Here is a 24909-nt window from a genome sequence, read left to right on the forward strand (position 1 = left end):
CATCCTTGTAACCATTGATGCCACTTCCTTATACACAAATATCCCGCACGTCCAGGGCCTCGTTGCGATGGAGCATTTCCTTTCACGCCGATCACCTGCCACCCTACCTAAAACCTCTTTCCTCATTACCTTAGCCAGCTTCATCCTGACTCACAACTTCTTCACTTTTGAAGGCCGGACATACCAACAATTAAAGGGAACAGCCATGGGTACCAGGATGGCCCCTTCGTACGCCAACCTATTCATGGGTCGCTTAGAGGAAGCCTTCTTGGTTACCCAGGCCTGGCAACCCAAAGTTTGGTACAGATTTATTGATGTCATCTTCATGATCTGGACTCACAGTGAAGAAGAACTCCAGAATTTCCTCTCCAACCTCAACTCCTTTGGTTCCATCAGATTCACCTGGTCTTACTCCAAATCCCATGCCACTTTCCTTGATGTTGACCTCCACCTGTCCAATGGCCAGCTTCACACGTCCGTCCACATCAAACCCACCAACAAGCAACAGTACCTTCATTACGACAGCTGCCACCCATTCCACATCAAATGGTCCCTTCCCTACAGCCTAGGTCTTCGTGGCAAACGAATCTGCTCCAGTCTGGAATCCCTGAAGCATTACACCAACAACCTGACAACAGCTTTCGCATCCCGCAACTACCCTCCCGACCTGGTACAGAAGCAAATAACCAGAGCCACTTCCTCATCCTCTCAAACCCAGGACCTCCCACAGAAGAACCACAAAAGTGCCCCACTTGTGACAGGATACTTTCCAGGACTGGATCAGATTCTGAATGTGGCTCTTCAGCAGGGATACGACTTCCTCAAATCCTGCCCTGAAATGAGATCCATCCTTCATGAAATCCTTCCCACTCCACCAAGAGTGTCTTTTCGCCGTCCACCTAACCTTCGTACCCTCTTAGTTCATCCCTATGAAATCCCCAAACCACCTTCCCTACCCTCTGGCTCCTACCCTTGTAACCGCCCCCGGTGTAAAACCTGTCCCATGCACCCTCCCACCACCACCTACTCCAGTCCTGTAACCCGGAAGGTGTACACGATCAAAGGCAGAGCCACATGTGAAAGCACCCACGTGATCTACCAACTGACCTGCCTACACTGAGACGCATTCTATGTGGGAATGACCAGCAACAAACCGTCCATTCGCATGAATGGACACAGGCAGACAGTGTTTGTTGGTAATAAGGATCACCCTGTGGCTAAACATGCCTTGGTGCACGGCCAGCACATCTTGGCACAGTGTTACACCATCCGAGTCATCTGGATACTTCCCACTAACACCAACCTATCCGAACTCCGGAGATGGGAACTTGCTCTTCAATATATCCTCTCTTCTCGTTATCCACCAGCCCTCAATCTCCGCTAATTTCAAGTTGCCGCCACTCATACCTCACCTGTCATTCAACAACATCTTTGCCTCTGCTCTTCTGCCTCGACTGACATCTCTGCCCAAACTCTTTGTCTTTAAATACGTCTGCTTGTGTCTGTATATGTGTGGATGGACATATGTGTGTGTGCGCGAGTGTATACCCGTCCTTTTTTCCCCCTAAGGTAAGTCTTTCCACTCCCGGGATTGGAATGACTCCTTATCCTTTCCCTTAAAACCCACATCCTTTCGTCTTTCCCTCTCCTTCCCTCTTTCCTGATGAGGCAACAGTTTGTTGCGAAAGCTTGAATTTTGTGTGTATGTTTGTGTTTGTTTGTGTGTCTGTCGACCTGCCAGCACTTTCATTTGGTAAGTCACATCATCTTTTTTTTTTAGGTGTATTTTTCCTACGTGGAATGTTTCCCTCTATTATAACCATATCATTAACTTGAACCCAACAATTACGTTCATTATTGTCGCTGTTGCATTTCGAAATCTTTCCTGTCGTCTTATTTTCTCTTTATTTTCTCTTTCTGTTTTTACCAGTAGTCTCACTTTGTATTCACCTTCCCCTTTTTACCGTAATACAATTTTATCCCGCCTATATACACTCAATAATACGTAACCCACTTCCAAACCATAACCAAAAAAAATTTTATTTTCCGTTTTCAACACTACCGCTGCTATAAAATCCACCGTTTCTAGTTCAATAACAGCTGCTTTCACGTATTAAACAACCATTTCGGCTAGTTCTAATAACTTTCACTTTATTTCCACTTCCATTTTTCGCACATCACTGATCATTTGTAGCCGCTCCCCACAGGTTTTAACGTCATTATTTCTTCGTCAGACAATTGTTAGCCCCATTTTCGTAATCTTTCACCACAACACCACTCCTTTTAATACATTTACACGTTTTTTCGAAATTTTCCTGAATTTCTCCGTCCTTTAACGTGTTTTAGCGGCAACACAACCACCTAACCTTCATGCACATCGGTGTCTACCAACCCAAGTTGACCACAGGATCAACTTAACCAACACTTTTTCGCCTTTTTTCATACCAGATCTCCAGTTACTTTCTAGTTCACCCTTATCTCTCCCCATATATTTTTATCTTTCATTTTCATTTCAACCTCATGTTACACTTTCCACCTTCTAGTACCATGTCACCCTCACGACACTCCCACAACGACCCCATTAAGTTTTATTTACATTCCCTCCGCAAACATGCCTTCACCCTAGCCAGATTATGCTCGCATATTTTATTTTCTCAGGCTTGTCTGACATTTGGCATAACCCCCAAAGGCCTCACACTTAAAGTTCCCATCTCTGGCTGCAACCCTTCTTTCCATCAGTCCCTATACCAGTTCCAAACTGAACAATCCATTGCCCTCACCCACCTAATCCTTCACCTACACATCAACTCAGCCAATGAACACACCCGTCAACTCCTATCCTTAATAAAAGTCCTCAATCTTTCCTCTCCCACATCCACACCGGCTATTCAGAGCATCCTCCTACAGGCCAACCGCAAATTAGAACAGCATGCCACCCTTCACCTCAAAAAACTATCCAATCTCCTGGTTTCCCACCACCGGAAAGGCAACTCACTCACCCGTCACAACCTTTCCAGCAAACCTCAACCACCTCTCATTGCACACAAACCCAGTCTCTCCCATCTACTCAGTCTCCCACTTCCAGCTCCACTCCCTCCAAAACCTCAAAATTCCAATCAACACAATCTGGCACCACAACACCCTAATTCAGTAGTTAACCTTTCGTCCAAACCTCTCTCCCAATCCGAAACCTCTGTCCTATCCAAAGGCCTCACCTTCAGTCCCACTCCCAGATTCAACCAAACAGCCCTCGTCAAAGATTTACTGTCCTACACTCGTACTCTCTGCTGGAAGTATCACTTTGCCACGAAGAAAAATGATCCTAATCCTACCCCTAATGATCCAACTCCCCAAGACACTATCCAAATTGAACCCTGCCTGGAACAGTTCCGTCGTCCGTCACAGCGGGACCCACCTCCTCTTCCTCAAAATCACCCTCTCCAAACCTTCCAGGAATTTCTGACTTCCAGCCTTGCCTCTCAATCCTTCTTAAAAAACCTTAATCCTACTCCCAACATCACCACTGCTGAAGCCCAGGCTATCCGTGATCTGAAGGCTGACCGGTCCATCGTCATTTTTCCGGCGGACAAGGGTTCCACGACCGTGGTACTTGATCGTCGGGAGTATGTGGCTGAGGGACTGCGTCAGCTTTCAGACAACACCACATACAAAGTTTGCCAAGGTAATCCCATTCCTGGTGTCCAGGCGGAGCTTCAAGGAATCCTCAGAACCTTAGGCCCCCTACAAAACCTTTCACCTTACTCCATCAACCTCCTGACCCCACCGACACCCCGAACGCTACCTTCTACCTTCTTCCTAAAATTCACAAACCCAATCATCCCGGCCGCCCCATTGTAGCTGGTTACCAAGCCCCCACAGAACGTATCTCTGCCTACATAGATCAACACCTTCAACCCATTACGTGCAGTCTCCCATCCTTCATCAAAGACACCAACCACTTTCTCGAACGCCTGGAATCCTTACCCAACCCGTTACCCCCAGAAACCATCCTTGTAACCATTGATGCCACTTCCTTATACACAAATATCCCGCACGTCCAGGGCCTCGTTGCGATGGAGCATTTCCTTTCACGCCGATCACCTGCCACCCTACCTAAAACCTCTTTCCTCATTACCTTAGCCAGCTTCATCCTGACTCACAACTTCTTCACTTTTGAAGGCCGGACATACCAACAATTAAAGGGAACAGCCATGGGTACCAGGATGGCCCCTTCGTACGCCAACCTATTCATGGGTCGCTTAGAGGAAGCCTTCTTGGTTACCCAGGCCTGGCAACCCAAAGTTTGGTACAGATTTATTGATGACATCTTCATGATCTGGACTCACAGTGAAGAAGAACTCCAGAATTTCCTCTCCAACCTCAACTCCTTTGGTTCCATCAGATTCACCTGGTCTTACTCCAAATCCCATGCCACTTTCCTTGATGTTGACCTCCACCTGTCCAATGGCCAGCTTCACACGTCCGTCCACATCAAACCCACCAACAAGCAACAGTACCTCCATTACGACAGCTGCCACCCATTCCACATCAAATGGTCCCTTCCCTACAGCCTAGGTCTTCGTGGCAAACGAATCTGCTCCAGTCCGGAATCCCTGAAGCATTACACCAACAACCTGACAACAGCTTTCGCATCCCGCAACTACCCTCCCGATCTGGTACAGAAGCAAATAACCAGAGCCACTTCCTCATCCTCTCAAACCCAGGACCTCCCACAGAAGAACCACAAAAGTGCCCCATATGTGACAGGATACTTTCCAGGACTGGATCAGATTCTGAATGTGGCTCTTCAGCAGGGATACGACTTCCTCAAATCCTGCCCTGAAATGAGATCCATCCTTCATGAAATCCTTCCCACTCCACCAAGAGTGTCTTTTCGCCGTCCACCTAACCTTCGTACCCTCTTAGTTCATCCCTATGAAATCCCCAAACCACCTTCCCTACCCTCTGGCTCCTACCCTTGTAACCGCCCCCAGTGTAAAACCTGTCCCATGCACCCTCCCACCACCACCTACTCCAGTCCTGTAACCCGGAAGGTGTACACGATCAAAGGCAGAGCCACGTGTGAAAAGCATGAATGGCACTTTCTGCACATGGTGCAAGTTGTATATCTAATCCTATTAGAAAAGCAGGAGCAGAACGCATTTTCAGTAATATTCTCCAGATAATTATTGTTTCTCTTCTAACAGTTTCTATCATTGTCTAGGGAGAAAACCGCAATACAATAATACCTATACAAAAAATGAAAAATATGTACAGTGATTGTAATAAATGATTAGAAGGCAAATGAGTAAGGCATAATGTTTCTAATTTTTGTTTGTACCTTTTAAGAGAAATTTGCTTCTGAATTAACATCTTTTTGAGCTTCTAAAACTGCAAAATCCTTGGATCATTGACAATCTCAGAAGTAAGGAAATATATATATAAACAATTGTGATGTTTATGGAAAGATAGGTTATCACTCACAAATAGATAGATCACTGAAGTGTGTAATTAGAGGGCTAACAAGCATACAAAACCAATTCTCTCTCCCCCACTTGGCCCTCCCTCCCTCCTCCCACTCTCTCCTCCCTCCCCCCCTCCTCCCTCCCTCCCACCACTCTCTCCTCCCTCCCTCCCACCACTCTCTCCTCCCTCCCTCTCCTCCTCCCTCCCCCCACTCTCTCCTCCCTCCCCCCTCCTCCCTCCCTTCTCCCACTCTCTCCTCCCTCCAACTCCTCCTTCCCCTCCCCCCCCCCCCTCTCTTCCTCAAGCACGCACGCACATTATTTATAAGAGCCTCTTGTTATACAGATTATTGAGGAAGATTCATTTATTTTCAGATTTGCCCAACGTATCCTAGTGCGGTTGTAGTGCCAAAAACCATTGATGATGAAACTATTGCTATAGCAGCCAGTTTTCGTGATAGTGGGCGTTTTCCAGTATTAAGCTACAGGCATGAAGGTGGGGTATGTATCAGTGCCTTAAGATTTTATTTTGATTGCTTTACAGGTAACATGTACCTGTTAAGTGAAATTCAGAATGTGCTTATACTGGGATATAACATGCTGAATATGTTAATTACTGCATTATATTATGACTTATCAAACGGGAAAGCGCTGGTAGATAGACACAATAAAAAATAAAAAACACACAAACACGCACACGAATATCATGCTTTCGCAACCCACGGTTGCTTCATCAGGAAAGAGGGAAGGAGAGGGAAAGACGAAAGGATGTGGGTTTTAAGGGAGAGGGTAAGGAGCCATTCCAATCCTGGGAGCGGAAAGACTTCCCTTAGGGGGAAAAAGGGACACATACCCACACATCCATCCACACGTATACAGACACAAGCAGCCGCGGGTTGCGAAAGCTTGATATTTGTGTGTGTGTTTGTGTGTTTTTTATTTTTTATTGTGTCTATCTACCAGCACTTTCCCATTTGGTAAGTCACAGCATCTTTTTAATATATTTTTCTCGTGTGGAATGTTTCTTTCTATTATATTCATACCATTAATTACTGTATTCACACACAAAAATTATATGACCATTTTTTTGGAACTGTTTGGGGGATATTAGTTACAGGTGATTTATTTTTTTCTTCTTGATAGTTGTTTAGAATTTTTAAAAGGTCTTAAGTTATTCTTCATCATTTTACTCCCTGCAGCTCAATGTCCAGGTTTGAGCTAGTTAGCACAGTGGTTGTCACACTGGACTTGCTTTCAGGAGGATGATGGTAGAAATCCCATGATTTCTGTAAATCACTTAAGGCAATGCGGAGACAGTTCCTTTGAAAAGGGCACAGCCAATTTCCTGCCCCAATTCGAGCTCATGCTGCGTCTCTAATTACCTTGTTGTCAGTGTTACATTAAAGTCTTAATCTTCCTTCCCTCCTTTTCAGCTTCCATGTAGTGTTCATTTAACCGACAATATACCGAGAACACACTGCTGCTTGTATGAAAAACCACTTTGTTCTTATTAAATCACAGCTATTCACTCAAATAATAATGAAAACATGTTGAATTTCAAGGAAGTATGGATCATCCCTACTCTCTGCCATGAAAATGTAATCTTCCTCTCCAACCCACCTATTCATGACCATGGGGCATTGGAGATTTTGCTTAAAGTGCCTATATGTGAATTTTAGGCATGCCGCTGTTACATAAAATCTTGGTGGTATGGTTCATTTAGTATACCAGTGAAATGCTGGTGAATATGGTTGTCCTTCAGTATGGCTGTGTCCTCTGATAGTACTAGGTCTTTTCTAGACACTATCTCATTTGTTTTGTAATGATTTCTCGATTGGGATTGTGAAATCTGAGTATGAGATCTATCATGTTTCTGACTGTCAATGGTAATTGCTTCTTTCACTAACTTATTAGCCATTTCATTCCCATGAAGACCACAGTGCCCTTCTACCCACATAAAAATAACTTCATTGTTCCTCTCTTACATGTACACCACTTACTGAATGGTTTATTTGTACATCAGGGAGTTGTTATGACGTTGTTTATTTTTATGTCTGGGAGTTGTTATGGCATTGTTTGCTGTGGTATTTCAATAAATGCAATGTTGCTGAAGACTTCAACTGTTTAATTGTTTTCAGATCAACATTTTGAGAAGCGTGTTTCAGCACCAACAAGATTGCTGTAAATGCTGGGGTCATATTTGATCTTTCTTTGAGCACTTTAAATTCTCCTGCATCTCCTGTGGTGGAGTCTATGTCTGCAAAGGTATTGCCCATAGCACAGGATGGTTATAATTAATCTTCTGCTACTTGACCCAGTGGAGGTTGAAAACCATTTACCATTTGGGTACCCAGCTTTATGAGAATGATGATCAGTCTATGTGCTGCAGGGTTTGCATTGTTAATAATTTTAGTGTGATGGCTTGCCTTTAGGCATCGATACTGGTATGGTGATGTAGGGTTGAAACACAGGCGTAAGCGTGCATTACAGTTGCAGAGAGTCAACGTAGGTCTGAATAAGGTGAGTGGGGATTTACTTGTAAAGCTGGTTTATCAAAACAACGGAAATAGTGCTACTGCTCTTGATGAGTATCGACACACATTGCTCATGAGGTTACCTGAATACTCCTTAACACATTTGGAGAAAACCAAATCATTGGCCAATCATTACGAACTGTGAGGCTTCCAAGATCAGCAGATCTGAAACCTTGTGATTTCTGACTGTGGGTTTATGTGAAGGACAGTGTTTATGAGTGGGACACCAACGCATGTTGGAGGTTGAAGGTGAGCATAGCAAGGGAGATAGCCAGCATCCCACTTGAGATGTTTTGGGCCTCAGTAGAGCAATCTCTAATGTGGTTCCAGGTTGTTGTGGATGCAGATGGTCATCACAGTGATCCATTTTTTAACCTGGAACTTATGCGGTACCCCCTCAAATGGAAATTAAAATGTGTTTCTAATGTTTTTTTTTTCATTGTTTGTTTTCCCTGTGTTCTTACAAATGTTTCCATGAAGTTTCATTGTCCTACAATCACTCATTTTTAAGGAGCCCTCTCAATTGGCGAAAGGTTAATTATAATGGCCCTGTATTTTTTGTTCCACCTGTAAATATTATTCTGTCAGGAGCTGCCTCTGTCAAGTGGTGTAAACTTTCCATTGCCATGGTCACATGTTGTTACATTGTCGTGTAACATCGACACCTTTAGGTGGTGCCAATAATTGGTTCAACTCATACTCATAGCATGATATTTTTGTTAATGTCTTATTTGGAAGATTTTGAATCTCTGCATAATTCGGCACTAGACGGGGTGCCATTTTGTTCATCAAGCATAGCATTCTTTAGTAATTCTCTGGTATTATCCATTAATATTGATGTGCAATGGAGGGTGCAGTGCTTCAAGTAATAGCTCATTAGATGGTGTTCTCATTGCACCTAGATAAATACACAATGCTTTATATTCTACTGGCAAATACCAGGCATGTGTTGGAATATCACTCAAAGAAAAAGTGTGTATAAGTTCTGTTTACTGTAGTCCTTTTGGATGTACAATTTTTTTGTTTTTCTTCTGTTGTGAACATGAATAAATCAGAAGATTTTCAAATGTGTTATCAGGCCACATACAGCTGTCCATGTGAGAATTGTGGATTTGCCAGATTTAGTCCACACACCTGGAACAGTTGCCCCTGTACTTTGTTGATCATCATTGAAAATGCTAATCACACCAGAAACTGCCAATTTTTGAATTTGAATTGCAGTAGTGTTGGGATGCAAGGCAACAGTGCATCTTATTCTGTAAATTTTCTGTTTAAAACTGTAGCTTCAATGACGCTGTTCACCATATTTTTCACTGAAAGCCTGGTATGACGGTGAAGTCATGATGAATTTATGTTTAGAGAAGAATGATAGCACAGCAGTTTTCAATGTTAAAACTTGAATTTAACTGGATAATTGACAACTTCATCTTGATTCATTATACTGTCTTTGGATTTATACGTTATTGCATAACCCGGTATTTCATTTTGAATTGTGAAATTGATGGCATTGACACCGTAATTTTTGGCTGCTATAATAGGCACACTGAGCCACGTATGATTTTTGTAATTCTTTGTGATATTTGGGAAAACTTTGTGAATCAATTTATTTGTGGCTGCATTAACTTTACAGAAGTTTGTTAGCAATGTGGTACATTGTGTGGATTCATCAATTGCTGTATTCCTATTCCCAGTATCCAACAATTGTTTTGTGAAGCTTTCTGTAGGTGGATCATGTTGTAGTTGTACATGCATATTGACCTTCAAAGTCAGTTTCTATCCATACCACCATAAAACTGATGATTTGACATGTGTAGTACATTCACCAGTGAGTTCTGAATGTGGATAACTGGTAGAGTTTGTCAAAGTCTCCAGACAATAAAATGTTTATGCCACTGAAGAACTGTTAATTTGCTCTCAAATCTTTGAGTGTACAATGAAGCACTTCCAGTGCCTTTTTGTGTGCCTTAGTACATTCATCCCATATAATGAGTTGACATGATTCGAGTTCTTTACCCATACCAGCATTTTTGTTGATATTGCAAGTTACTATCTCAGGGCTCTCCATATGCAACAGCAATTTCAATGGTGAAAGCACTTTTTGGCTACCATCCAAAAGAGATGCAGCAATTCCAGATGACGCCACTTCCAATGTAATATTTTTTCATGATTGTATGGTACTGAAATAAGTGGAATGAGAAAAGTTTGCTTGTGCCTGCAGTCACATCTAGGAAATTCAATCTGCCCCTTTGGCATGCAATTGCTTGCATACTTCTGTCATGCCCTACATGTTGTTATAGAACAAATTTTGGAAAAATCCTTAAAAGGAATGTATACAATTCATCGACATTGAATTGTGTTTCTCATTGCAAATGAAGATCGAAAAAGTCATTTGGAGATTGATTCGGCACTGCAGTTGCTGCACTTTGTTAGCCATTGCCAAACAATGTTCTCAACCAGAACAGGTGCCTAACTGTAAATGTTTGGTGTTAAATATATGTCTGAATTGTGATTCGGAGCTCAACACTCACAGTGTAGAATGTTTTCACCGATTTAGTTTTTGTTCTTTTCCCAAAGATATTTTGGATTGGATGGGAAGCACATTGTGAAGAAACGTGTATTTGCTGTGGCTGAGCAACATTCAATGCGTCAGTGCGTGAAGGGTCCCAGTGCGTATTGTTTAAAAAAAAAATTAATTCTTGGTGAATATAATGATAAGTTCTTAATTCATGGAAGGCTGACAATACACTTGCATTAATTAACAGTAATCCCAAATAAAAGCATCTTGCATTGTTTGGGCATATTGCATACATACAGCCTAACATTTCAGTAAAATGCAAGCTGGAATGTCCTGCAATGTTTGCAGTGCTGAAATTTGTTTGCTGATGTGTTTCATGTGTGGTATATTGGCACTTCAGAGTAGTTATCCCTGCACAGTGAGGAAAATGCTATTAATGTTGTTGATATACCAAGGTACACCGCCCAACAAACAACTGCTGAATGTCATTCATAGAATGGAAATTATAAAATGCACCATACTCCTAATGTAATGTTCCAGTTGAAATTGATTGATGTCATTGATAGATGCTATTGTATTTCTTCCTCAAAAAACTGTCACATTTGTTCCTTTATTGACATGGGAGAGTGAACATCTGTCATTGCCAGATACACTCTTGGCAAGTAAATCTCGTGGGTATCATTTCATACGTTGCTCATCAGACGTGCATTGTGAATTATTGTTAGGTAAGCCACATGGATTGTGAGTCATTTTTTAGGTGGCAACTCTGAGTAAGTCTGGATCTGTGTCTACACCTGATACTTTTGTTGAAAAGACTTGATCGATCAGTTTGATGTGATGTGACTTTTTCAAACAATCAAATCAAATTGCATGCATGTGGTGGTGTAGTCACTGAAGCAAGTCTAGTGCCCACGATCTAAGCTAGCAGGAAGTGAACCTCCAACCACAGAATATTCATTCCTGTACTAGGGAGTTGGCTTGCACACTTTGCAACATGTGTGACCACAGGATGTAATCCCTAAAACAAGTGACACGAACAACACTACATGAAATAGATAATAAACGCACATATAAGAGGCAGTGAAATGAAAATGAGTCAGACAGAAAAAAAGTAAGTAAACTGTTTATTATTTCAATAGTAATCACCATAACTATTAACACATTTATCCCACTGTGAGACAAGACAGTCAGTGAATGGCATAAAGCCGTAGTTTACCTCATCACCAATAAAATGAGAATTTTTTTATCAGTTTTTCCTCATCACAAACATGAATGTTGTATTTACAAAGGGATGCCTAGCATCCAACATCCAAGGAAGTAGGAAGCAAATCTCCAACAACAGAATATTAATTGCTATATAAAGTATCTGGTTTGCATGCTTTTCAACTTGTGTGATCACAGAGCATAATAAACAATTAATATAGACAACACAATATTCATCCTAACTAATTAGGTGTAGACAGAGGGTCTATACTGGCAACTCACAATGTCCATTTGCAGAGCATGCTCTTCAACATGATAGTCATGACCTCAGTGCCAGTTTCACTACACATGCCATCTGGATTTTTTCCCCCAGACCCTAGTTTCTCAGAACTCCGCAGGTGGGAACTTACATTACAACATATCCTTGGTTCTCACCACTCACTTAGCCTTAATTTATGTTAATTATTTTCTTAAATTTTCTTTGGCCTCAGCATTTCAGTGACTATTCCTATCTTCATTCCCTTTTAGTTTTTTATATCTTTTTATTTTGTGACCTTCCTATTCCCCTCCCCCCCCCCCCCCAACCTCTGCCACATGCAGTGTGCTTTCTAGTAGTAGTAGTAGTAGTAGTAGCTTTATTCATTTGTAGATCTCTGTTTAGAAGGATGTAGGACATGTCAAAGTATTTACAGGTTTAGACTAATTTAAAATAAGCTGATTTTTATGCATATACAATTACAGACTAGTTAGAGACAATCATTAGATTTACTCCTGATATACAATACTTTTTTACAAATTACTTATTAAATAATATAATGCCACACTGTTCACTCATATCTCACTATCAGTCACTGCACATGCTATAGACACATTGTTTCATGACACTTCACTCACTGCACACACACACACACACACACACACACACACACACACACACACACACACACACTGGTGGTCTGTGGGCCATTTTCTGTAGCGCAACTTCCCATTTACTGTCATGAAAAACTGAGTCAGCATCCCTCTATAATGAGTGAGATGTTGAGCTTGTGGTGAAAGTGGAAGAGGTGGTAGTACTGTGCAGTGCTCAGCTCGGGGGTAAGTTTTTCTAGAAAAGGAAAACAGAAGGAAGAAAACATAGTGTGAAGGTGTTATGTGGAATGTTGGATGTTTTACGAGGATTGAATGAAAAGTAATGTCTCCACCTTCATTAATTGGGTTTTGATGGGAATATTTTAATAAATCAAATGCAGAAATAATCCTTAGAATGTGATCTTTACTTACCAATATTCACTTTTCCACATAATCACCAGCCAATTGGATACATTTCTGCCAACAATGAACAAGTTTTCTGAAGCCGTCACGGAAGAAGTCAACACTTTGTTTCTGCAACCACAGTCTCACAGTTCTCTCAACGTAATGGTGTACCCACATTTCATCTCCTGTCACAGTTGAGTGGAGAAAGGCGTCACCTTCATTCTCATAATGCAAGAGGAGTTCCTGGCAAATTTCAAGTCTGGGCACTTTCATTTCAGGAGTCAGCATCCGCGATACCCATCACGCACAGATCTTCTGATAGCCAAGTAAAGCAATAATGTGACCCACATGTTCTTGTGAAATGCCGATTGCACTTGCAGTTTCTCTCTGAGTGATATGACGACTGTCCTGAATCAATCTGTCAACATTTTGCTTGTGAAACTCGGTGGTTGCTATCACAGGACAAAGACTGCCACAAATGTAGCTTTCGGCCAGTAAGGCCTTCGTCAAAATTAGGTGACAAACAGACATACACATGCACGCAAACGCAACTCACACACACGACTGCAGTCTCAGGTAACTGAGGCCGCACTGCGAGCAGCAGCACCAGTGCATGATGGGAGAAGCAATTGGGTTGGGTTAAGGAATAGGCTGGGGTGGGGAGGGGAGCGATAGTAGGGTAGGGGTGGTGGACAGTTACATGTTCTTGGGGAGTGCGCAGGGCCAGGGTGGAAAGAGGGTGCAGTCGGGAGGTTAGATGGAGGGCAGTGGGGAGGGGTGGGGGATACGCTACTATCGCTCCCCTCCCCACCCCAGCCTACTCCTTACCCCCATCCAGTCACCATCCCATCATGCACTGGTGCTGCTGCTCACAGTGTGGCCTCAGTTGCCTAAGACTGCAGTCATGTGTGGGGAGAGTTGCATTTGCGTGAGTGTGTATCGTTGTGTTTGTTGTCTTAATTTTGATGAAAGCCTTACTGGCTGAAAGCTATATTTGTGGCAGTCTTTTTGTTGTGCCTGTCTGCGACTCAGCATCTCCATAATATGGTGAGTGGCAACTTTCCTTTTCACAATACATTCCATCCTGGATTCTCCATTGTTTGATGTTTGACTACACCTTTTCCCATACCTAGAGTACGCTCTTTTTCGGTTATGAACTGACAGTTGTGGAAACTCATTCTGGTCTGGTATTTTTGGCCTGTTATCTTGGGCTTGTGGTCTTGTCAGCTTGTGAGTTTATAGAATAAGTATTTTGTCAGTTGGCTAGTTCAACATATGACACTCCCTCAATCTTTCCAGTTACATCTTTAATTGTGGTAATTCACCATATCAGAAACTTGTGTATCTGTAACTGTCATTCATAATTCATATTCCTGATATTGTGTTTTGTTTGTTCCAGTGTGAGATAGGACAAAATTTGTACAGTGTATTATGTCCAGAATTCAAGATGCTGTGGAGTGGAATTGCTACAAACATATCTTGCCACAGTTTTCTCCTGGACTGTTGGCCTGGGTCTCCAACTCTGGAGCAATTGCAACAGACTCTCACTGGAAATATGTACAGTGTTACCTTGCACCTTGTTCTTAACTGGTAGCGTCCATCAATTGAATGTTCTGAATTTATTTTTAATGCTGAAAACAGAGTCATATCTGTTTCCAACCTCAACTAAATATATTTTATGTAGTGGAAGTATGCCATGTCACACTGCACTCAAAGTTGTTAGAGACAGAGTGTCACATGCATGAGGTCCCTTCAAAAAATTACAGAACTTTGTCCACAGATTTTTTCTGCGATTACCTTTTACTTATCATGAATGGTCTTTGCAATACTCTCCTCCATGCTAGGTACCCTGCTCCCAACACAGTTTCCACTTCCGGAAGCAATCTTGGTACTTTTCCTAGTGGATTGCGCAAAGCACCATCTGTGAATTTTATTTTTCTGGTTATCATTGCAAATCTTCTCCCTTTCAATGGGGTTGTCAACTTTGGAAATAAAAAAGTCCACATGTGCCAGGTCTGAAGAGTATGGAGAATGAGGCAGCCCAGTGATTTCATTTTTAGTGCAATAGTCACACAACATCAGGGATGAATGTGCAGGTGCGTTATTGTGATGCAAGAGCCAATTGTCCGCCACATTTTAGATCATTTCCTCCTCACGTTTTCTCACAGGCATCTCAACACATCCCGATACAACCATTGATGGACAGTTTGTCCCCCAGCATGGCTTTAACATATGACCTGACCTGATGAGCTTTTTTCAGTTTTGGAGAACGTTTCCCGACCCTTCATGAAGATTGAACCTCGGTCTCAACATCATAACTGTAGGCCCATGTATCATCACATCACATCTCATTCTCATTTGCATGATACAAAAGCTCTTCACACATTGTGAGGCGAAGGTCTTTCTGGTCTTGACTCGTGAGCCATGGGACGAACTTGGCAATGACACAGTGCATTCCGAGATGCTGTCAGGATTTCATGACATGATCCAGCTGGAATTTTACAGGTACATTTCGCTGCAATCTCTCGGACAGTCAGTTTTTCATTGGCATGCACAATTTCATTGGCATTCCTAACGTGAGCATCGTCAGAAGACGTCGAAGGGCATTCTGAATGAGGGTCTCCTTTAATTTCCGGCCAGTTATTTTTAAACCATTTGAACTATTTGTAACACTGAGCATGGCTTAAACACTCATCACTGTTGGCTTTCTGCATCATTTGATGTGTCTCTGTAAAGATTTTCTTGAGTTTCAAGAAAAATTGAGTGCAAACGCATTACTTCTCAAACTGTGCTGTCTCAAAATTCGCAAACTGTGTGACACGACATTCTACTCAATACAGCACTGAGCAATAACTAATGGACATGCAACATTGAATCTTCCAGTGTTTACACATTAAACACAGGCGTGTGCAGGGGTGCCAACCACATTTCCTTCGAACACACCATTGGCATGAAATTACGAATGTTCCAGATTTTTTTGAACAGACCTCATACATTGTTTATTTATCTCTATAACAGGTATTCCATCTTGTCTGCAATATGAGAGCCTTATTCACAAAACAAACTGTAGTAACTGTTACATAAATCTGCAGCATGAACATATATGAGGGTGCATCAGAAAACCTTTGCCCCTATTTTTTATTAGCTGAAATAAGGTACGTACAGATAGTTACAAATATACACTCTCTTCTGTATACCTTACACTATTTTTGCACATAGTCCTCACACAGGTTCAGGCATTTGTCCCACCTTAGCACTAAACTTGAGATGCCCCTGTGGTAGAATTAGTCCAGCTGATTGTGGAACTGCCGTCAGACAGCTGTCTTGGCATCACATCTAGATAGTACGTGAATCGCTGTCCTGCCAGTAACTTCTTCAGCTGATAAAAAACATAGAAATCACTAGGGGCAAGTTGTGGACTGCACAGTGGATGGTCCAGACTCTCCCAGCGATAAATATGCAGCCTCCCTGAATGCTCATTGTCGTGCAACACTTCGCGGCCTTTTGCGAACTCAATATACCACCATCCCACATTCTAAAAATGAGACACGTTTCCTCATATGTGGGCATCATTTCCCTGCAGATTTTGATGGGTGCTCTTCTCATGCTCCATAGAAAATGAATCATTCTTTGTTCCTATTCAGCTGTTGCCTTGCAAAGCACAATCACCACCTTCAACAGCTGACAGCAGTGCCGTGCTGGAGAATTTCTGTCACATAAGGCTGGTCTGGTCCAAGTAAGGACCATCACTGGGAATGGATATGTTTATTTCACATTTGCGGTCATAATTTGACTAAAAAACCATAGTAGCAAAGAGTTTCTGATTTCTCCAATTTTTAGTATTGTTACCTTTCTAAATTTGTACTGCACACAAGCTTTTTTAATTTCATCATCATTAACTAGTATCTTTTTATGTTTGCCTTGACTCTTTCTGATCTGAGGTCTAAATGTCTTTGGTATAAATGAGTGCATCCTCTCTTCCTTTTCTCATCTTCTGTTAAGTTAATGATCTTAATTCTTGTACCCAGGCAAAAATTAATTCCTCATAGACTGTTTTTTTGCCAACGGCGTGGTCTTGTTTTTCAAAGGAGATTCCTACTTGGTCTCCTGTGTGTTCCTCGCTGTATTCATCTTTAATCACCACCACATTCTCAGTAGTCACTGGTACTGCTAATTCTTCATTATAACTAACAGGCCTGGTAGGGGAATTAGGATATTGCACTTCCCACTGAGGATACCAATAGTTTTTGGTAGATGAAAATAATATGTTTTGTGATCCACTGCTTTTCCCTTATCATGGGAGCAGCAGAGAACATATATGATATATCCTTTTAACCAGCCTGTCAGCTGTGAAACATATCAAACAGGAAATGGGGAGGATATATTTCATGTCCTGATCCAAAATGATGTTCCTAGCACTGCTTTGCAAGATGCAGTAATCTGTTCTATTTTCACAGGTACAGGAATTTCTTCTGGGTTAACAGAATCCAAGAATTTTCAGGAACCTAGAAGAACAAGCAGTCTTTTAATAACTGTTCAGTTGCTAGAGCTCTCAATACTGAGACACAAGTATCCTTACACCATTGCTGGTCCCCCAGGGGGCTTGCTACTCTTTGGCAGGTTCGTGCTTGGCTAACACAGGGCCCAGCCTTTGCAGCATCTTTTCCCTTCTGTGCTGCAGATCTGTCCTCCTGCTATTCTTTCTCCCCTTCCTTGGGAGACATGTCTGGAATGATTTTTGGAAACATGACCTGCGTCAGAACAGTCTCTCCACTGTTTTTTGTTCCTTCGTTGTTGTTCTCCTATTCTTCCTCTGCTTCGGTGCTTGAGGTTCATTATTTTCCTCTTCCTCCCTGTATGCTTCTGAAGTCTGGTCCATGCGTTTGATGTATAACAGGTGACTGGGCAACACATAATTCCCAGCCCGGGCTCAACAGGTAGGGTTTGTACAAACCCTCTGGTACAGGCCAGGCCCAGGGAGGGGTGATTGCCTGAGCTGCTACCTTCCCAAATTGTCAATGGGTCCTTCTGCGAAGGGTTCGGGAGGTGTGAACAGTCACCTGAGACAGGTGCACCCCCTCTGAGTGGCCCCACCAATTTGGAAGGAGCGCCACTTGGAGACACTGGCAATCATCGGGGATTTTCTCACAGTGAGCCAATCATCTTCTTTGCAGTCAATGTCCACTAAACATAAATGGAATGAGGCTACAGATTCAGCAACCCTCCCAGCTGCCCCACGGTTCCTCATGGTTTCACTTACTGAAGACTGTCAGTCCTTTGCTTTGGTAAATCCATTTATTATCTAGAAAGATATTGATGCAATTGTCAGCCCTGTGAAATCCTGCTCTCATTTACACAGTGACACTGTGCTTTTGGAGACTACTTCTGATTTTCACGCACAACAACTGCTTGCAGCTTTACTTTTCCACGCCTATACTGTTCATGTCGAGGCCAATCGAATGCTGAATTCTTTGCGTGATGTTATTTACAGTAAACTGCTTGATGGTCTGACTGAGGCAGAAGTCCAAACATACCTCTCTGATCAGGGTATCACTGCAGTGCATCAGGTGATCAAAAAGTAGATGCATCCTTAGTGCCCACCCTCACTCTTTTTCTTGCTTTCGATACAGTGGTGCTTCCATCAAAATTAAAGCACGCTATGAAGTTATCACAGTCCAACCATACATTCCAAACCCGATGCACTGTTGCCAGTGTCATTGTTACAACTACACTTGAATGTCCTGTTGACACCTGGCCAAATGTGCAACCTATGGTAGGGATGCTCATGAGGGTGATTGTGGGTGAAGGAAAAACTGCCTTACCCAGTCGCTCACAAGTTGTTGGCTAGTCGGAAACCCTGTGTTCTACCATCTGGCCCTTACAGTACTGTTCCTGCTACATCTCATTCCTTGAAGGACATAGCCATGCAGACATTTGACCCCAAATTCAGCACCGTGGCTGTAAAATCACCCAGTGTCATGGTAGCATCCATCCCAGCCTCCTCCTCCAGCTGTGCAACAAACCACCAAACTTTTATCTTGTGGGGCAAAGTCACCTGCCACACAACCGGCAAGCGGGAAAGGACAGAAGGAATACTCCTGTGAAGACTTCTTAAGTCCCTCCAGCCAACAAACATCTGAGTCTTCCTCTTCCATCCGGAAAGGCTCCAAAAATCAAGCAAATGCAAATGGTCTTCCTCGCCAACTCACAGATCCTCTTTGACAATGGCACCACGTGATATCTTCGCCCATCAGACCTCCATGTCACCAGTGCACACCCCCAACTGTTTTTCTGCCCTGGTGTCCACAGACGCACAGAAAGAGAATGCTAACGCCTCTGTAGAGCTCATGGAGCAGGATCCTCCAGCCTCTGAGCCCTGTAGCAGTGAGTCTTCGAAGGCTGGCACTCATCAGCCACCGAGGTAACATCACTTCATTTTTTCCCCCCTCTCTTTTCCTCGTCATGACTCTCCTCCAATGGAACGTTTGCATCCTTTGGTCCAAAAAATTATGGCTGCTCTTGGAATCACAGCATCTGCTTGTTCTCTGCCTCCAGGACACAAAATTATGTCCTCATGACTGCTTTTAGCTCTCGCATTTCTTCACAATCCACTTTGACCTTCCCCCCGAGGACAGCTTTCCATCTCATGTGGGAGTCATGCTGCTCATCCAGGATGATGTTCATAGTCAACTCATCTCCCTGACTACCCGGCTTCAAGATGGTGAAGTCTGCATTTTCCTTCCTCACTTGACCTTTTCCCTTTGTACCATTTACATCACTCCGTCATTTGTTGTCTCCAGGGCAGACTTCCTACTGTTTATTGGGCAACTCCCTCACCCCTCTCCGCTGTTTCGACGTGCTGTCTTGGCTGAACTTCTCAATCAATTTAACCTCATCTGCCTGAACACAGGAGCACTTACATTCCTCTCAGATTCCATGCACACTTGTTCCCATTTGGACCTCTCCTTCTGCACTGCCCAGCTTGTCCATCGTCTCGAGCTGTCTGTTCTCTCTGACATGTACTGGAGCGACCATTTCCCGTGTGCCACCCAAATGGCAGCTTTCTAAGGCCAACTGGAGGCTTTACTCCTCCGTGGCGACCTTCAACAAACAACTTTTGTCCATTTGTGATGACCAGGTATAATATCTTACAAATGTTATCGTTACCACTGCAGAACATTCCATTCCTTTCCTCTTTACCATACCATGTCCTGGTCCTTTGGTGGACTGAGGCATGCTGTGACACTATTCACATGCGGAGACGTGCTCTCTGCATTTTTAGCTGTCATCCTATGATGGCAAACTGCATTCGTTATAAACAGTTGCATGCACATTGTCATCACATTCTTCAGGATAGGAAAAAAGTTATCTGGATTTCCTTTACTAGTTCTTTTAACAGTTCTACTTCCTCTTTCATAGCTGGCCAGTGTGGCCAAGCGATTCTAGGCGCTTCAGTCTGGAACCGTGTGGCCGCTATGGTTGCAGGATCGAATCCTGCCTCCGGCATAAATGTGTGTCATATCCTTAGGCTAGTTAGGTTTAAGTAGTTCTAAGTTCTAGGGAACTGATGACCTCAGATGTTAAGTCCCATAGTGCTCAGAGCCATTTGAACCCTATTTCATCATGTGGGCTAACATCCAACGGCTCTCTGAGGCCAAGGTCCATTCCCCAATTTTCGGCCTGACAGTAGCAGATGATGTCATAGTGGACCCTGTTGCTACATCCAGCACCTTGAACCACTATTTTGCAGAGATTTCAAGCTCTACCCACTGTCACCCTGCCTTCGTCTATTGGGGAAATGAGCAGAGGCGGCTCAGGTGATACCCTTCTCTTCTCAGAATCACGAGTGCTACAATGCCGCCTTTACTATGATGGAGCTAGATCATGCTCTCACTTCATTCCAGTCTTCTGCTCCAGGGCCAGATGATGATCGTATTCAGATGTTGCAGAACCTTTCTCTTGTGGGCAACCACTTTCTCCTTCATACACACAATTGCATCTGGGCAGAGGGCACATTCCCAGACGCTTGAGTGAAGCCAGTGTCATACCCGTAACTTAAATCCGATAAGGATAAACACCTTCCTTCTAGTTATCACCCCATTTCTCTCACCAGCTTTGTTTGCAAGGCGATGGAACGTATGATTCATGCCCAGCTGGTATGGTGGCTTGAGTCTCGCAATTTACTAACCAATGCGCAATGTGGATTTAGAGCGCACCGTTCTGCAGTTGACCATCTCGTCACTTTGCCATCAATGTCGTGAATGGTTTTCTGCAGAGATACCAGAATGTGGCTGTGTTTTTCGATTTCGAGAAAGCCTAAAACACCTGCTGGAGGACTGGTGTCCTCTGTACACTCTACACATGGGACTTCCATGGCCGCATGCCCCATTCCTTCAGGAATTTTTGAAAGACCGAGTTTTCAAGATACTTGTGAGTTCTGCCTCATCGGACACCTTTGTACAGGAAAAAGGCGTGCCTCAGGGTTCCGTCCTCAATGTTATCCTCTTTGCTATCACCATTAACCCTATAATGACCTGTCTACCACCGGACATCTCTGGGTCCCTTTTCATTTATGATTTTGCCGATCTATTGCAGTTCTCCATGGACTTGTCTCCTTGAGCAGCATCTTCAGCACTGTCTCAATCATCTTTACTCATGGAGCATTGATAGTGGCTTTCATTTTTCCACTGACAAAACCATGTGTATGAGTTTCTGGGGGTACAATTGGTTTCTTCCACCGTCTTTACATCTTGGGCATGTTGCTCTACCATTCATTGAAACTACGAAATTCCTGGGGCTCATTCTGGATAGGAAACTTTCTTGGTCTTCTCACGTGTCTTACCTGGTCGCCCACTGTATGTAGTCCCTCAATGTCCTGCGTGCCCTCAGCAGACTTCCTGTGGAGCAGTACACCCTGGGGAGTGGATCGGACCACCCTCCTGTGTTTGTATCAGTTCCTTGTCCATTCAAAACTTTATTATGGGTGTCTCATTTATGCATCAGCACAGCTGTCCATCTTACGCTGTCTCAATACTATCCACTACCATGGCATCCATTTGGCCAATGCGCTGGCCCCATTTACACTAGCCCGGTCGAGAGTCTGTATGCTAAAGCTGCCAAACTATCACTATCATACCGCCGTGACATTCTCCTCAGCAGATACGCATGCCGTGTGTCTGCCATGCCTAGCCACCCATCCTACGCCTCCTCTTTTGATGACTTCTTTGATCACCAGTATGGGGTGCACCCCGCTTCTCTGTTATCTCCTGGATTTCACTTTTGGCTCTTGCTCCAGCACCTTAACTTCATGCTACCTACCACTTTCCAAACGGGTATGAACCCTTCACAATCTTGACTTCGTGCAGCGGTCCATGTTCACGTTGGCTTTCATTCACTTCCTATAGACACTTCTCCAGCCTCACTCTATCACCGTAAGTTTCACAACCTTCTTGCGGAACTTCACGATAGTATCTTTGTGTACACTGATGGCTCTTTGACTGACCGTGGTGTTGGGTGTGCCTTCATCATTGGCACTGACATTTTTTGGTTTTGGCTTCTGGAACACTGCTCAGTATTTACAGCAGAGCCCTTTGTCCTGTATCAGGTCACGCAGTACATCCTGCGACACAGGCTTTTCAACTGCATTATCTGCTCCGCCTCTCTCAGTGCCCTTCAGAGCCTCCCTTAGTGAAACAGGTCCAGGAAAGTTGTCATTTGCTCAGTCGTGATGGAGCCATAATGATGTTTATGTGTGTTCCTGTTCACATTGGTCTGATGGGAAATAAGGCCACTGATGCAGCTGCCAAGACTCCAGTTCTCGCACATTGGCCTGTGAGTTCTTCCATTCCCTCCAGTGATCTCGGTCCTTCCTTCATGGGAACAAGCTCCGGGGAATTACACCTCTCACAGCGGCTTGGATGACGGGGAGATCATTTTAGCTAGGCTGCGTATTGGGCACTGTCTTTTTAGCCGTTGGCATTTGTTAAGTGGTTCTTCCCCACCACATTATGCTCTGCCGGTTTGCCATTTCTTGACAGAATGCCCTTTTTTTAACCACTTACGTTCTCATTTATGTTTGCTGGCTGAGAAATCGGCCGTTTTAGTGAACAATGCGTGGGCTGTCAACTGCATTTTACTTTTTATCTGTCATAGCAATATGGCGAAGGACATTTAATCTTTAGTTCAGCACCTCTGTTTCTCTATGTCGTATTTTATGGACCTTCTCCAAATCCCTGTTTTTAGCTGTATTACTGTTATGCATGGGTGCGTATGACCCTAATTGCTTTTGTGCCCCTAAATAAAAATAACAATAATAAAAAACACCACTGCTGGTGATTAAGAAACTGACACTTCCGAATTACATTAAGATCAGCTTGTCAAGAGGAAAGTGACAGGCATGACAGCACATGAACCTGATTTAAAGTAGTTAACCTTGATAATAACTGAGGCAATATCATCCATAAAATGTTAAGAAACTATATGAGAAAAACTATGGCAATTTAAAGTTTGGGGATGCGACACAAGATTCGAAATCTCAGTAGAGATACTCAATTGTTTTATGTGCAAAATGCATTGATTTTATGTAAATCGAGGTGACTGAAACATTGATGTTTTGTAGGTAGGTGTGTGTGTGTGTGTGTGTGTGTGTGTGTGTGTGTGTGAAGTGTTGGCCTCTATGCAAACACTGAAGAGTACCTGAAAAAGACAAGGAGTCTGACGCATCATAAATTTTTGTACTGATCTGTCACACAGACAGTTTGAATCTACTTCATTTGTTAGCGTATTTCAATCAATATTAGTAGAAAATGTATAAATTAATGTTCATGGCGGTAAACAAAATATTCATGAGTGTCAGTCATGTCAGATTATTAAGTTTGTTTGTATATTTGATGGAAGTTTCCTTCGACATTGTCAGCTGATCAATGCCTTCTTTTGGTAGATAAACTAAAGCTGTCATTCATTTCATTTATTTATTCTTTCACAGTCAATTAAATTGGCATGAAATCTGCTACATGCTAGTGTATCTAAAGAATTATAATTTCAGCACAACCACACAAAGCAGGTAGTAGAAGCGACATCTATATTCTATTATTCTATATATAAGCAAAGATTACACAGCAGGTTTTGTATTCAGAAATCACATTTAAATGTTGGTTGTTTGTGAGATCATCATGGTACACCTTTTGCAAAAAGGGCAAATATCAACTGTCATGTGTCAGAGTTGGACGGCAGCAAGATTGAGGCCTATTTAGACTGCAGTTTACAGTTGTGCAATACTGCTGCTCATTTTGGACAGAATTGCATGACTGTGATGTGAATGTGGAATCAGTGTGTTCAGGACTATATTAATGCCACACAGGACCTCAATGGCCCCACAGACTATTGCCTGATGTAGGTAGGAAATGACAGGCTTATCCAGATGTCATAGAGTGACTGTGTGTGCTAATGTGAAGAGGAGTGGGAAATTGCATGTGTGATCTTAAGTCACTTTTTAACATGTCTCCTTTCATGCGTTAATTGTAAGGGCACTGATAGCCATTACAGTGATCACCCTAAATGACAACAACAAAAACAACAATAGCAACAAGTGTTGGAGAGGACAGCCATATTGTTCTCTCAGCTATGCAGACTGACTGGTAGAGCCCAGAATGTGACTTGAGTAAGGAAAAGGACTTATTTGCAGCAAGACAAGTGTCCACTTGGACAATGCAATGATATATAAAGTACTGTGGACCATTAGCACACTGACCATTGTAGTGGCTTCCTTTCACGTGTGGCATTGTAGTGGCTTCCTTTGACGTATGAAAATTTATCACAGCATGCTGCAGAATATACTTGCGTGTTTTGCGGGCCGCAGGACACTACATTAAGTGTTTTCCTAGGTGCGGGGTGTCGTGCATCACAATATAAAAATAAAAATGGTGTTTTTTTATAATTG

At 42.9% G+C, this 24909-nt stretch overlaps 1 protein-coding gene across 1 annotated transcript in view; it reads left to right on the top strand.

Moving 5' to 3' along the window:
• Positions 1 to 24909, top strand: part of LOC124777151 (myotubularin-related protein 9) — a 130708-nt gene that overhangs the window by 41265 nt on the left and 64534 nt on the right. Inside the window, exon 5 of the mRNA XM_047252453.1 lies at positions 5841 to 5966. Within this exon, the coding sequence (XP_047108409.1) occupies positions 5841 to 5966 (126 nt within the window). The remainder of the gene's footprint in view (positions 1 to 5840; positions 5967 to 24909) is intronic.

The sequence above is a fragment of the Schistocerca piceifrons genome, chromosome 2 (assembly GCF_021461385.2).
Source record: "Schistocerca piceifrons isolate TAMUIC-IGC-003096 chromosome 2, iqSchPice1.1, whole genome shotgun sequence".
In the NCBI taxonomy this organism is placed as follows: domain Eukaryota; kingdom Metazoa; phylum Arthropoda; class Insecta; order Orthoptera; family Acrididae; genus Schistocerca; species Schistocerca piceifrons.